This window comes from Muscardinus avellanarius, assembly GCF_963383645.1.
Source record: "Muscardinus avellanarius genome assembly, chromosome: 18".
NCBI lineage: Eukaryota > Metazoa > Chordata > Mammalia > Rodentia > Gliridae > Muscardinus > Muscardinus avellanarius.
The window spans coordinates 40,827,781-40,842,197 of record NC_137804.1 but is presented as its reverse complement, the minus strand read 5'-3'; the positions used below and the strand labels follow the sequence as shown (position 1 = coordinate 40,842,197).

Genomic DNA, 14,417 nt, shown 5'->3' with positions numbered 1-14,417 from the left:
GGCCCAGGCGCCATCACCAGCACCACAAGGGAAGGAAACGCGAGCAGGGCAGAGAAGGCGCGCGCTGGACAGGACTCGGGCCGCCGCCTGGTCAGCTGCCACGCGGCCATCACAGAGACGACGTGGCTGTGTGGCGGCAGGTCCCTGGCTAGCCCAGGAGGGCGGCACGGGGTCGGGGTGGCCTGCCCGGCACTCACGTGGTGATCTTGAGGACGTCCCTCATGCTGCTCAGCGGGTCTGAGTTGTCGGGGCAGCGCAGGAGGCAGGGTGCGAAGACGATGGCCAGCGCCCCCGGTGACATGCGGTTCACGTCCTCCAGCAGGGCCACCCTGCATGGCGAGTGACAGTTAGGGGTGCTGTGGCCCAGAGAGGAAGGTCTCAGGGGCGGCACAGGGGACCCCGGGCAGCCCCCCAATCTGGAGGGGTGGGTCGCCTCCCAGACCCAAGATGGCCACGCCTCGGGCGGGAAGGCACTTGCTTGACCAGGTGGAAGACGAGCCGCTCCAGGGCGTTGTGGTTGGCTGCGGGCAGGTGCTCCAGGACGGCGTAGATGGCGGCCAGCTGCTCCTGCTTCTCGGGTAGCTCTGGGGGGGCCGAGTGTCAGTCTCCGTGCCTGCTCCGTCCCTGACACGCCCCGGGGCAGGGGAGCCGCCCCCCACAGGACATTTCACGGAATGAAAGCCCAAAGGTTGGGGGGTGCCCAACCCGAAGTGGGGGCCCGTGGCCTGGATCCCCCTCCCCTGGCTGCAGCAGGCTCTGGGCGCCTCCTGACCGGACCCCGCGGCTGGCGCTGCCGCCGCCACCCATGTGTGCGGCCGAGGGGCTCACCGACGGCCCGGAGGAAGTCGCCGTACTTGGCGAAGGTCATGAGGGGCTCCGGCAGCTCCCGCAGCCACTGCTTCAGCACCCCCGTGATGGCGTGGATGGGAAAGTCCTCCAGCCGCACCGCCGCAGGGTCTGCGGGATGGGGTGGTGAGCGCACAGGCAGGCGCGGGGCCTCTGTCCGCGCGCCCGTGGCGCCCACCCGCCTGCCCGTGTTGTCCGTCTGTGGCGTCCACCTGGCAGCACTTTCTCGCAGCGTGCGGTGCACTCCGGCATGGGCATCTACCCGCCTGCGGCGCCTACCTGCCTGCAGCACTTGCCGAAGCTCCCGGGTCCGGTTGGCAGCACCTGACTTGCGGTAGAGGCCCTCGGTGTACAGCCCGTGCATCTCTACGTGTTCCAGAAGCTTCTCCAGCACGACGGGCACAGACACCTTGTCGCTGGTCAGACTGTCCACGTATACGCCGAAGTGGCCCGGCTCAGCGCCTGGCTCGCTCTGCAGTGAGGGCCGGGTCTGCGCTCACGGTCCCCTCCCGGGGCGCAGAGCCCTCGTGGCTCCGCCCTCCCTGGCCCTTCTGACGGAGGCAGGGGTGTAGGCCTCAGTCATGGCCCTTCCCTGGGAGTCGGACCCCACAATCCCTGGGAGAAGAGGGCCCGACTCCTGCTGCAGCCCAGCACTTGAGACCCCACGTCTCTCATCATGGAGTGGGAGACCTGGGACGCTCCTTGGAGGAGGCAGAGCAGGGTTGGGGTCTGACACACACACACACACACACACGCACACACACACACGCATGCACACCCAGCCCCGCCCTGGGGCCTCACACAGAACCAACCAAGGCCAGGGAGGGATTCTGCTGCACACGGGCGCCTGCTGCGTCCCCGGCCACGCAACGCAACTCAACAGCGCCGCTCCCCCAGTGGCCTGGGCAGGGTTCTGGGAAGCCCAGGGGCCGCTCACCTTCCTCCCACTCGTGTAGGAGCAGAAGCTCTGAATCTTATGCACGCACTTCTTGTGGCAGGTCATCTTGCACACTAGGAGGGCACGGGACGGGTCACAGAGCACGCCAGGGACCCCACGTTCCTAGGGCTGCCCACACCACTCTCTAAGGGCCCCCCACTGCCTTTAAAATGGCACTGCAGCCAGGCGTAGTGGCGCACATTTGTAATCCCAGTACTTGGGAGGCTGAGACAGGAGGATCGCAGGTTCAAGGCCAGTCTCAGCTACTTAGTGAGGCCTTCCGCAACTCAGTGAGACCCTGTTTCAAAACAAAGAATGAAAAGCAGGATTGGGGGTGTAGCTTAGAAGTAGAATGCCCCTGGGTTCAACCCCCAGAACCACAAAAAGAAAAAAAAAAAAAAGGGTTGGAGGACGGAGATTCTAGGTAGAAGCCACTTGGCTTCAATGCCCAGCACCACAAAAGCAAAAACAAACAAAGAAAAAACCCCATATATATATATATTTTGCATGGCAGGAATCTGCAACCTGATTCCCACAATGTGCAGGCAGCCTTTCATAGCTGGTGGCTGTTAGCGCCTTTGGACCCAGCCTGGCCACTGGGACCGAGGACAGCCTCTGGGGCGTCTGGGCCCTGGGCTGCTGGGAGGCAGCTCTGGGGACTCGGTGGCCCACAGGAGGCTGCTTCTGCTTCTCCCGAATGCTAGTGAGCCTCAGTGCACTGGACATCGTGTTTTGTTTTTTTGCGGCACCAGGGGCATCTACCTCTGTACTACACCTCTAGCCCTACTTTTTATTCTTAATTTTAAAACAGGGTCTCACTAAGTTGGGGTGGACCTAGTAGCTGAGGCTGGGCATGAACTCAGCTCCTCCTGTCTCAGCCTCCCAAGCGCTGAGATGACAAGTGTGTGCCACCACGCCTGCTTGTGCTGAGTTTTTCTGGAGACAGACTCTGCTAGAAGGGAAGGGGCTGCCGGCACGCTCGAGGTGAGGCGTGGACGTGAGGGTGGCTGGGTTCTGCAGTCTCAGCCCAGGGCACCGATGAGGCCCCTGGACAGGCGGGGGAGAGGAGGGCTGATGGGCCCAGGCTGCCGTCCCAGCGGAGCGCCACGGCGCTGGGCGGCTCGTGAGGCCCGTGGGGCCGATGGTGTGGGTGCCCAGGGGCCAGCGTCATCATCCTGGGCTCTATGTGTCTCTCCCCTGGGTCCTGGGGGGGGGGCCAGCGGTCCCCTCTTTTAGGATTCCTGCAGGCAGCATGCGGGGCACAGGCTGACAGCTGGGGCAGGGACCGGTGTGCCGGGCCCTACGTGGTGAGCGGGGGCGAGCACCGAGCTCTGCTCCGGGAGCTGCGGAGGGCGGCAGTGTGGTGCAGACGCGGCGGCCGGGCTGGGCACTCACCGCTGCAGAGCAGGGCCTTGTCCATGAGCCAGATGTAGGAGAGGCAGTGCTCGCAGGACTGCGGGATGCTCACCTGGTAGCTGGCGAAGACGTGCCCGTTGTGCTCCTGCACCTGCAGGGGTGGAGGGGTGAGAGGCGCGGCCTTCCCGGGGTGGGGCCGCTCACTCCCAGGGGGCACCTTAAGTACTGGGAGGTGATACACACGTGTGCTCACACACCCAGGGGCACACGCGTACATACGAGCACATGCTTCCGCGCGCATACTCACGGAGCGCTCCTGCTTCCGCTTCTTCTTCTGAGCTTTGCTCTGCAGGGGGGACACAAAAATGATGTTTGTGTGGGGACACCTGGCTGCCCGGTTGCCGGGGGGGGGGGTGGTCATGAGGAACACTGCCCCTCATGAAGAACGTTGGAGGCCCCAGGGCTGTGAGCCTGCCCTCATCTGGAGCGGCACCCTGCACCCTAACACCGGCTTCCTGCCAAAGCCAGAAACCCCAAGGCAGGGAACCCTGCCAGGGAGTCAGGACGCAGGGCTCAAGGCCAAGGTGGGTGTGTTGCAGGTGGTAGGGAAGGTGTGGGGCCAACTAAGGCCTGCCAGGGGGGTGGCCGAGGCGTGAGCGGGCGGTGTGGGCGTGGCCTGGAGGTTGTGCGTGTGGCAGAGGTGGGGGAGGGAGGGAAGTGTGGCCGGGAGGATGTGGGGGTGGTCAAATCAGGCAAGATGGCAGGTGGCGGGCTGGTGGAGGCAGGTATGGCTGCGCCAGAGGACGTGGATGTGGTCGGCTGCGGCCGCAGGATGTGGGCTGGGGGAGCCACCCACCTTGGAGGGCTCAAAGTCACTCTTGGTGTAGCCGCGCGTGAACTCGTCCAGCAGGGACTGGAAGAGGTTGAGGACCAGGTTGGTGTCCTTCTCTCCACGCTCGGTGGCCAGGTTGTTGACGACGATCTGGTAGTTCTCCATCAGGTCCTTGTAGCCCACGTGGATCTTCCCGTTCTGCGGAGGGAGGGTGCGGAGTCAGCCCGGGCCCGCTGGGCGGGGTCACGGAGGGGTGGGAAGGTCGGCCACTCACAGGGACGGAGTACATGGTTTTGATGTTGCTCCTGAATCTCTCCGTGGCTTCGATAAACAAGCTCTCGATGGGCGTCTTCTGGGACCGCAGGTCATTGATCTGCGAGGAGAGAGGAGTTGCGCCCTGCGGTCTTGAGCCTGGGCCCTCCTCTGGCCTCACAGCTCACAGTCAGCCCCTGCGGCTAACCCGGCCAGCGCTGCGGCTGCGTGGGCCTGCTGGGGCCGTCCTTCTCATGGCAGTGCGGTCCTGGGCCTGGAGTAGCATCCCGAACGGGGCCCAGGTGCCAGTGGCGCCCTTGCTCCCAGCCACCAGGTCTCCTGGAGGTCAGGCTCATCCTGGGTGAGGGCAGGCTGGGGCCTGCGGCGCTGGCTGCCCAGCCACACTCAGGACAGGGCAGCCCCGAGACACTGCCGCGCCTGGCAGGGCTCCTGAGCCTTCAGTGTCCCTGCAAGCTCTCTGCTCGTCACAGCTCTGCCTGCGTGCGCGGGGTCGCTGTGGCCAGAGCAGGCTGGCTCCAGGCCACCAGGCTGGCTCATCGCTACCTCTGTCTGCCCGAGATGGAAAGCACTGTGGAGAAGTGTAGCTTAGATAGACCGAGGATGCGGAAGGGGTGTGGGAGACCCGGGCGACAAAGGGACGGGCAGGAGCGCGTTCTGTGCTGCTGCGCAGCGAGGCGACTAGGGTTACGGTTTCAAGGAATTCGGAACAGCCAGAACAGAGAATCGGCTTTGTTTTATTTTTTTTGTTTTTTATTTTTATTTTTGGTGGTACTTGGGATGGAACCCAGGGGCCCTCTGCCTCCGGGCTACACTCCCAGACCTATTTTATATTTTATTTGGAGACAGGGTCTCTTTTTTTTTGGGTGGTACTGGGGTTCCTGGAAGCCCTTCTACCTCCGGGCTACACTCCCAGACCTATTTTATATTTTTGAAACAGGGTCTCTTACGCCAGCGTGGCTGGCTTCGAACCTGCGCGATCCTCCTGTCTCTGCCTCCCAAGCGCGGGGATTACAAGCGTGCACCACCACGCCCGGCGTGGAGACAGGGTCTCTTAAGCCAGCTAAGGCTGGCTTCGAACCTGCGCGATCATCCTGTTTCAGCCTCCCAAGCGCAGGGATTACAAGCGTGCGCCACCATGCCCGGCTATAATAATAATTAAAAAAATAAAAGTAAAAAATAAAAGGGCTAAGCTGGGCGTAGTGGTGCCCGCTTGTAATCCCAACATTCGGGAGGCTGAGACTGGAGGATCACAGTTCGTGGACAGCCTCAGCTACTTAATGAGCCTCTCTGCAAGTCAGTGAGATCCAGTTTAAAAACAAAGTATAAAAAAAATAGGGCTGGGAGTGTAGCTCGGAGGTCGAATGCCCCTGGGTTCCATCTCCAAACCCGCAAAATAATAATAATAATAATAATAATTTTAAAAATAAAAAAATTTAAATATTTATTTAAAATATTTAAATATTAAAAAAAAATATTCGCACAGGTTTGAAGCCAGCCTCAGCTACTTAGTGAGGATCTCAGCAACTTAGTGAGACCCTGTTTCCAAATAAAATATAAATGGGTCTGGGAGTATAGCCCGGAGGTAGAAAGCCTCTGGGTTCCACCCCCAGTACCACCAAAAAAAAAAAAAATATATATATATATTATTATTAATTTGCGGGTTTGGAGATAGAACCCAGGGGAATTCGACCTCTGAGCTACACACCCTGCCCTATTTTTTATTATTTATTTATTTATTTTTTGGTGGTACTGGGGTTCCTGGAAGCCCTTCTACCTCCGGGATACACTCCCAGACCTATTTTTTACTTTTTTATGTGGAAACAGGGTCTCTTAAGCCAGCAAGGCTGGCTCCGAACCAGCGTGATCCTCCTGTCTCAGCCTCCCAAGCGTGGGGATTACATGCGTGTGCCACCACGCCCGGCTTATTCTTTATTTTGAAACCGGGTCTCACTGATATGCAGAGGGCCTCACTAAGTAGCTGAGGCTGTCCTCAAACTGCGGTCCTCCGGTCTCAGCCTCCTGAATGCTGGGATTACAAGCGTGCGCCACCATGCCTGGCTACCTCTAGCTCTTTAATTTTTTTTTTTTTTGAAACAGAAGCTGGGTGTGGTGGCACGCTTTTAATCCCAGCATTCGGGAGGCTGCGACAGGAGGATTGTGGTTTGCGGACAGCCTCAGATACTTAGTGAGACCCTGTTTCAAAAAAAAGGATAAAAATAGGGCTGGGGGTGTAGCCCGGAGGTAGAAGGGCTTCCAGGACTCCCAGTACCACCAAAAAAAAAAAAGAAAAAAAAAAAGGATAAAAATAGGGCTGGGGGTGTAGCTTGGAGGTAGAATGCCCCTGGGTTCCATCCCCAGTACCAAAAATAAATGAATAAATAAGAAAAGTTAAAAAATAAAAAAAGAGACTCTTGCAAGATTGCCAAGAATCTTGCTAAACTGCTGAGGCCGGCCTGGAACCTGTGATTCTCCTGTCTCAGTCTCCCAAGTCCTGAGATTAGAGTGTACACTGCCGTGCCTGGCTGGACTTTATATTTTTATATTTCTTTTTTTTCTTTCTTGCTACTCAGGACTGAACCCAGGAACATTCTACCCGAGCTACATTCCCGGCTGTTTATTTTCTGACTTGAAAACAGGGTCTTGCTAGGGTGGTGACAGTCTTTGCTGGCGCTGTCCTCAAACCTGTGCTGCTCCCGTCCCAGGCTCCCAAGTCCTGGGATTACAGGTGTTCACCAGCACACCTGGGTGCACTCTGCATTCCTGATCTGCAGGGGCAGGGGCGCGGGCGTCCCAAAGCCGTCCTGCCGTGCCAGTGCTAGGGGTCAGGGGGACTCTGCCCCCGGCCCGCCCCACGGCCTCACCTTGTTGAGCAGAAACTCATCTAAGTACTTGAGCTCGTTGGCGTTGGTGATCTTGCGGAACACCGACTCCCGCCACTTCTCGGACACGGTGATCTTGCCGACCTTGAGGTTGCGGTTCTTCTTGCCCTTGGCGAGCTTCTCGGGCCCTGGGCGGTGCTGGTGACCTGAGGGGGCTGTGGGGACACGGGCAGCGTGAGGGTGGGTATCAGGGAGGCTGAGGTCCTCGCGTGGCACCACCAGAAGGGAGGGAACCCGGACCCCAGGCTGCGCGCCTCGGTCCGCACCTGGGGACGGTCGGGGTTGTGGGGACCGACCTTCTGGACCCTTCTTTGTGGCCGTGGCCTCCAGCACCGCATGGCCGGACGCCGAGTTCTCCGTCTCCTCCACACCCTCCAGGCTGTATTTTTTATCCTTGGTTTTGTGCAGGAAAAGCCTCTTAAATGTGGATCTGTGGGAGAGTAAATAGTTTCTTCTCAAATCCTTTTAAAGAAGGCTGGGCGCGGTGGCGTACCCTCGTAATTCCAGCGTTTGGGAGGCTGAGACTGGAGGGTCACGGTTCGCGGACAGCCTCGGCTTCCACCCAGTGAAGCCTTTGCAACTCAGTGAGTGGCTGTTTTAAAACAAAGAATAAATAGGGCCGGGGGTGTAGCTCAGAGGTAGAATGCTGAATTCCACCCCCAGTACCACACACACACACAAAATAAGTTATTTTTAAAGAGACTTGGTATTACCAGGCACGGTAGTGCATGCCTGTCATTACAACTACTTGGGAGACTGAGGCAGGAGGATCAAAGGTTTGAGGCCAGCCTGGGCAACTTAGGGAGACCGGGTCTCAAGATAAAACCCAAAAAGGGCTGGGGTATGGCTCAGTGGTAGAAGTCTTGGGCTCAATCTCCAGTAAACCCAGTAAACCCTTTATGGGCACAGGGTTAAAAAAAAAAAAAATCAAACAGAACGCCAAATTGTAAACTATGGCAGCTTGGTTTTGTGAGGGGAATAGTCACCCCCGAAAAATGATGTGTTCCAGCAGGCATGGTAGCTTATATGTATTATCCCAATACTTGGGAGGCTGAGAAGGGAGGATCAGAGATTTGAGGCAGCTTCAGCAACAGCAACTCTCAGCAACTTAGCGAGACCCTGCTTCAAAACAAAAATTAAAAAGGGCTGGGGGTATAGCTTGAACGTCCCTGGGTTCAATCCCCAGAATTGAAAAACAAAAAGCAAAAATTAAAAAAACCAGTGTGTCCCAGGGCCAATGGTAGGGGCTGGGTGTGACCTGAGCTGGGGACGGCTGAGACTGAGCAAGCAGAGCCCCTGGGGATGAGGTCACCCTGTTACAAGCTGCCTCCAAACCCCGCGAGGAGACAGCCGCCTCACAGGAGCCAGAAGTGGGAGGCCACGGGGAGAGAAGGCCGTCAGGCCCGCAGGAGGCGCCCGGAGCCCGCGATGCGCAGAGGGAGCCCCCAGAGCTGCGGGAGGGGCGGCCCTGCCAATGTAGGCCAGCACCTTGGGCTCCACCTCCAGCACTGCGAGGTGAACTGTGCTCCCGAGAGCAGCTCTGCTCCTAACCCCAGGGAGCGCCTTCCTCGGCTCCTGCCTGGGTTTGGATCAGGCCTCACCTGTTCCACGGCCCCTCCGCTCTGCTCTGAGGCACCGTCTCGAGCATTCTGGCAGGGCTGTCTGGGGACAGAGCTTTGGCCTGGTTTGTATTATCTGAGGACCTAGAAGGGGTTCACAGGAGTGGGAGATGGATCTGACCCCATTAAAGAGCCAAGCGGGAGCTGTCCGTCTGTGGACTCGGGCGGCGCTGGCTCGAGGCACCGCTGCACCACCCTGATGCTCGAGGTCCCGGCCTGGGCTGTGGGCAAGGCGGTGCGTGGCTTTGAGGAGGGGCCTCGGGAAGCTCTGTGACTGCAGCCTTTCTTCATGGATTTTTCTTTTTGTGGTACTGGGGATGGAGCCCGGAAGTGTCCTACCACTGAGCTGAACACCCTGCCATTTTTATTTGTTGACAGGGTCTGGCTAACTTGCTCAGGTTAGCCTTGAACTTGTGATCCTCCTGCCTCAGTCTCCCGAGTCACTGGGATGCCAGGCGGGCAGCACTGCGCCTGGCTCCCATGGAATTTCTACTGAGCAAACACCTGCTGCGCTCTGCCAGTGACTGTTAAGCATCCCAGAGGCAGGGTGGGGGGCTGGGTGGAGACCCCGAGTTCCCCCAGCTCCCTTACTTAGAGTCGGCCTGGGAGCCGGACAGCCCCATGTCTGGGCCAGAGGCTGCGTCGCCCGACTTCTTCTTCTGGATGGCTGGCTTCCTCAGGCTCGGCTCCCCGTCGGTCTCTCCTGGAGGCTGCAGGAGCAGGCGGGAGAGGGCTGCGTGAGGCCGCTGCGTCCCCGTGTTCCAGCCCCCCTTCGGGTGGAAGAGAACTTGGCTCCTGAGGAACCGGCAGGAGCCGTGCGCGGCAGCAACGTTACCTGTGCCTTGGCCGGGGACAGCCTGGAGACGTCGCCGGAGGAGAAGGAGATGCGCCTCTCCCTGTGGGAGCGCAGACACGGGCTTTACCCATCGGGGAGGGAGCCTTGCTCTCCACGGGATCCCTCACCCCCCAGGACACGTGGTGGTGTCTGGACAGTTTTGGGTGTCAAGATGGGTCGGGGGAGGGAATGGGTGCCTCTTCTGGCGCCTGGTGGGGAGAAGCCAGGCCCCCAAAACATCCGACGGTGCCCAGGATGCTCCCGCCAGGAAACGCAGCCCCGGGGGGTTGGTCAGGCACAAGCGAGCTACTTCCCCTCAGCAAGGGAGACCTTCTTGCCCGCCTGTCAGCTGTCTCTCCGTCTGCCACGCGGAACCACCTGCTCCGCACCTCGCTAACCTCGGTCTGCCTGTGTGCCCACGTCAGTCTGCGTGTCTGCGCAGCGCTGTCTGCGGCCTCCCTGTACCCGTCGTCTCTACTGACCCTGCTCCCCCGCGTCACCTCAATTTACTCACCTGTCCCTCCATCAGTTCGCCCACCTGTGTACTCATCCTCCCATCTGTCTGTCCACCTGTCCAGCAGGTGGACGGATGAGGGAGGGCCAAGTGCCCATCGCGCACAGGACACGAGTGCTGGAGAACGGTCCAGGCCCATGGTGCTGGCGCGGAGGGCCCGAGCCTGCGAGCCTCTGTCTCCCAGCTACGTCTACCTAGCATCTTAATGTATCCATCCGCCCGCCCGTCCGTCCTCTCTGTCTACCATCTACTGTCAACAGCGCTCTCCCTCTTTCCCACAGCTACCATCTGTCTCTCTTGTCCGTGTCCACCGCCTTCCCGTCTGGCCTGGTGCCAGTAGCGCTGGGTAGCGGAAGCCCTGCCGTGGCTGGGGGCGGCCTCTTCCTCTTTCCTTCTGTCCAGCAGAGGGGAAGAGGGGGCTGGGGCTTGGACGCCCTGAGATTTAGCAGAGGCTCAGGAAGGGCAGAGAGGAGCCGCCCCCTACGGCCGGCGGGGATGTGGGGCTTACTCCGTGGGTGTGAGGGAGGCCCCTAGGGCCCGGTGCCTCTCGCTGAGGTCCAGGGACTGGCTCAGCATGGTGCTGGGGCCAGCAGACATCAGCTTCTTGCCCCGCCACAGCTCCACGGCGTTGGCCAGCCGCTCGGCGTCCGGGTGCTGATACCGCTGGATCTGGGCAGAGCCCCCGGGGCTCTCTGGTTGGTCCTGCGCCCGTGGACTGCCCCCAGGCCTGCTCTTGCTCCTGGGGGCCCCGGGGGTGCTGCCAGGTGCCGGGGGACCCAGCCTGCTGTCCAGGGCCAGGCTGGTTGGCCGGTCCGCATGGCCAGGCCTCAGGCTGCCCCCTGGGGGGCCCTTCTCGACCTCTCCAGGGTCCCTGCTGGGTGCCTCGGCCTGTGGGCGCGGCTGCTCAGGAGCTGCGCTTGGGGCCGTGTCTTGGCTCTTTGCTCGGCCGCCCGGCTCGGGGCTGGCCCTTCCGGAGAGTTCCCTGAGGGCGCTCTCCTCCTTACAGGCCTGGACATGTCTGTTCTGCAGTTCCACGTGCTCTAGCCCGCGCTGCCGACGCGACTCCCGCTTCTCCCGGCTGCTGGGGGCTCGCTCGGGGCCCTCGCTGTTCAGCGGTAGGGGCGCTTCCTCTGGCGGGGAGGCCCCTGGCGTGGCCTGGTCGCCGCCGGGCTGCACTTCAGGCTCCGCTGCTGGCTGCTCGCTGTCGCCTGCTGGCCCCGGCTGGCCCACCTGCTCCTCGCCCTCGCCCTCCACCGTCTCCTTGCTGGCAGCCTGCTGGGCCTCCCGCAGTTGCTGTTCTGCCTTCTGTTTCTCTGAGACCATCTGGCTGAAGCTGGGTCGAGAAGAGTAGAGGGCACGGCTCAGAAACAAGCATCCAGCTGCCCAGGACCCAGGCACTGAGTGCCGGCAGAGGGCCTGCCACCCGTGTGCCGGGCTCTGCCTCTGCCTCTGCCCAGTGCCCTGAGAGACACCCTGGAGAGGCGAATCTCCCCTCAGGAGGGGCACACGGGGAAGCCCATGTTGTCACTGCCCTGGTCTGCCTGGCCAGCTTGTGGGTCTGCGGTGGGTGGTTTCTATTAAGAAGTCCCAGAAGCCGGGCGTGGTGGCGCACGCTTATAATCCCAGCATTTGGGAGGCTGAGACCAGAGGATCGCGGTTCGTGGACAGCCTCAGGTACGTAGTGAGGCCCTCTGCAAGTCAGTGAGACCCGGTTTCAAAATAAAAATAAAATAATAAAAAATAGGGCAGGAGGTGTAGCTCAGAGGTCGAATGCCCCTGGGTTCCATCCCCAGACCCGCAAAAAAAAAAAAAAAAAAAAAAAAAAAGAAGAAAGAAAGAAAAGAAAAAGTCCCGGAATTCTAGTGCTGGGACACCCATCATTCCAGCCGTTTGGAGGCCGAGACAGGAGGATCCTAAGTTCGAGGCCGGCCTGGATGAATTAGCAAGACCTTGTCTCAATGTAAAATAATAAAAAGGGCTGGGTTGCGGCATGTTCTAGTGGTTAGGACTTGCCTCACATGTGTGAAGCCCTGGCTTCCATTCTTAGCAAAAAAGAAAAAAGAAAAAATCCTTGAATTCTCTCTCCTAGCCCACTTTATTTTTCTTGGTAGTGGGGATGGGACCCAGGGGCATTATACCCTTGAGCTACACCCTCAGCCCTAGTTTTTACTCTTTTATTTTAAAACAAAGAACAAGGTCTCACTAGGTTTGCAGTGGCCTCACTAAGGCTGGCCACAAACCCATGATCCTCCTGTTGCAGCCTCCCGAGTACTGGGATTACAAGAGGCACTGTACCTGGCTTCCTGTGGCCCCCACCTTTTTTGTGCAGTACTAGGGATGGAACCAGGGGCAGTCTACTTCTAAGCTACACCCCCAGCCCCATTTTACTTATTTATTTGGTGGTACTAGAGGTGGAACCCAGGGGCTTTCTACCTCCGGGCTATACTCCCAGACCTATTTTATACTTTATTTGGAAACAGGGTCTCACTAAGTTGCTGAGAGCCTCACTAAGTAGCTGAGGCTGGCCTTGAACCTGCGCGATCCTCCTGTCTCAGCCTCCCAAGCACAGGGATTATGAGCGTGCGCCTCCACGCCCGGCTTCATTCCTTGTTTTGAACAGGGTCTCACTAGGTTGCCGAGAGTCTCCTAGGTTGCTGAGCCTGTCCTTGAACCTGTGATCCTCCTGTCTCAGCCTCCGAAGTGGTGGGATTGCAGGCGTGCACCACAGTGCCTGGCTCCAAAGTTTTCTGTGTCTGCTGGGGGCTTTGTCCTGGGCCCCTTCTCCTGGAGGCCTTTGCACATGTGGGTAGCGCTTACATGGCGCCTGTGCCAGGAACTGAGCCAAGACTCAGGGCAGAGGGCTGGAGCCGTGGAGGGGGAGGGGCCACAGGGCATCTGCTTTGGAGAAGCCGGTCTCAGAGCCATGGACACCTGACCGGCAGCAGGAGTCACTGTTGTCCTGTGTGTGGGGGGGTCTCAGCACCCTTTGGACACCACCTGGCAGGGTGGCACTCAGGCAACTCTTCGGTGAGGAGTTCTCTTGGCTCCCACCGTTCTGGGGCGCACTCACCTCCTGCGCTGCAGGTGCCCCCGGCACAGGCTCTGAAGGCGGATGATGCCCTGTCTCCGGCGGCGGTAGGCCTTCCGCTGCTGGTAGCCCCGCCACGCAGCCTGCAGGTACACGGCTGCCTGAGTCCTCTCCAGTGCCCGGCGGACGTGGTAGGAGCGCCAGCAGGCCTGGATGGTGACGGCCGCCCGCCTCATCTGCAGGAAGCGCCGCCTCTCCAGCGCCATGCGAAACCAGCTCTGCAGGAGCAGGATCTTGCGCACGACCTCCCGGTGCAGCGTCTCCTGTAGGGCCTGCCGCTCTGTCTCCTTCAGGAAGACCTGGAGGCAGGTCGGGCAGGGTCAGCCAGAGCCAGCCAGGCCACCGCACAGCTGCCCGGGAGTGACAGCGGGCCGGCGTGCCCACCCACTGACCAGGCCTTACATTTTTTTTTTTTTTTGGTGGTACTGAGGGTGGAACTCAGGGGCCTTCTACCTCCGGGCTATACTCCCAGACCTATTTTCTATTTTATTTGGAATCAGGGTCTCACTAAGTTGCTGAGAGCCTCACTCAGTAGCTGAGGCTGGCCTCGAACCTGCGCGATCCTCCTGTCTCAGCCTCCCAAGCGCTGGGATGACAAGCGTGTGCCACCACGCCCGGCTTCAGGCCTTACGTTTTTTTAATAAGTCAAGACAGAAGGCACATAGAATAAAATTCGCCATCTCGAAGGACACAATTTGGCGGCATTCAGCGTATTTGCGGCGCTCTGCGGTCATCACTTCCCATTCAGTCCTGCTACAGTTCCATCCCCTGGAGAGGAGACCCCGTCCCCACGATGTCGCCCCGTCCCCCTCCCCCGCCCCAGCAGCACAGACCCACCTGCTGTGTCTATGGACTCTCAAGGTGTGGTGTGGGTAGAATCACACCCTGCCTGGGCTTGGTGTCTGGTGGCTTCCTCTCTGAATATTGTTATTTTTCTTGTGTGTGATATTGGGGGTTGAACCCAGGGGCAGTCTACCACCAAGCTACACTCCTAGCCCTCTTTTTATTTTTTGTTTTGAAATGGTCTTGCTAAGGTTGCTGAGCGCCTTGCTACCCTGCTGAAGCTGGCCTTGAACCTGTGACCCTGTCTCAGCCTCCCAAGTATTGGGATAACAGGTGTGCAGCACCTGCCCAGGGGCCTCTGCATTATTTTGAGGTTCACCACACTGTAGCAGGGGTCAGTGCTTCACTTTTTTTTTTTAAGTATTGGGGAGTAAACCTATGGGTGCTCTACCACT

The 14,417-nt window shown here is 59.3% G+C and overlaps 1 protein-coding gene across 1 annotated transcript in view; it reads right to left on the bottom strand.

Annotated features, from left to right (window-relative positions):
• MYO9B (myosin IXB) overlaps window positions 1-14,417 on the bottom strand; it is a gene marked incomplete at both ends in the record, with an annotated part of 75,268 nt that overhangs the window by 2,980 nt on the left and 57,871 nt on the right. The window contains 15 exons of the mRNA XM_080714900.1: window positions 198-329; window positions 479-584; window positions 829-957; window positions 1,126-1,318; window positions 1,784-1,857; window positions 3,179-3,290; window positions 3,447-3,485; window positions 3,996-4,169; window positions 4,246-4,344; window positions 7,106-7,278; window positions 7,420-7,553; window positions 9,334-9,452; window positions 9,578-9,638; window positions 10,600-11,424; window positions 13,162-13,478. Coding sequence (XP_080571026.1) covers window positions 198-329; window positions 479-584; window positions 829-957; window positions 1,126-1,318; window positions 1,784-1,857; window positions 3,179-3,290; window positions 3,447-3,485; window positions 3,996-4,169; window positions 4,246-4,344; window positions 7,106-7,278; window positions 7,420-7,553; window positions 9,334-9,452; window positions 9,578-9,638; window positions 10,600-11,424; window positions 13,162-13,478 — 2,687 coding nt within the window. The remainder of the gene's footprint in view (window positions 1-197; window positions 330-478; window positions 585-828; window positions 958-1,125; window positions 1,319-1,783; window positions 1,858-3,178; window positions 3,291-3,446; window positions 3,486-3,995; window positions 4,170-4,245; window positions 4,345-7,105; window positions 7,279-7,419; window positions 7,554-9,333; window positions 9,453-9,577; window positions 9,639-10,599; window positions 11,425-13,161; window positions 13,479-14,417) is intronic.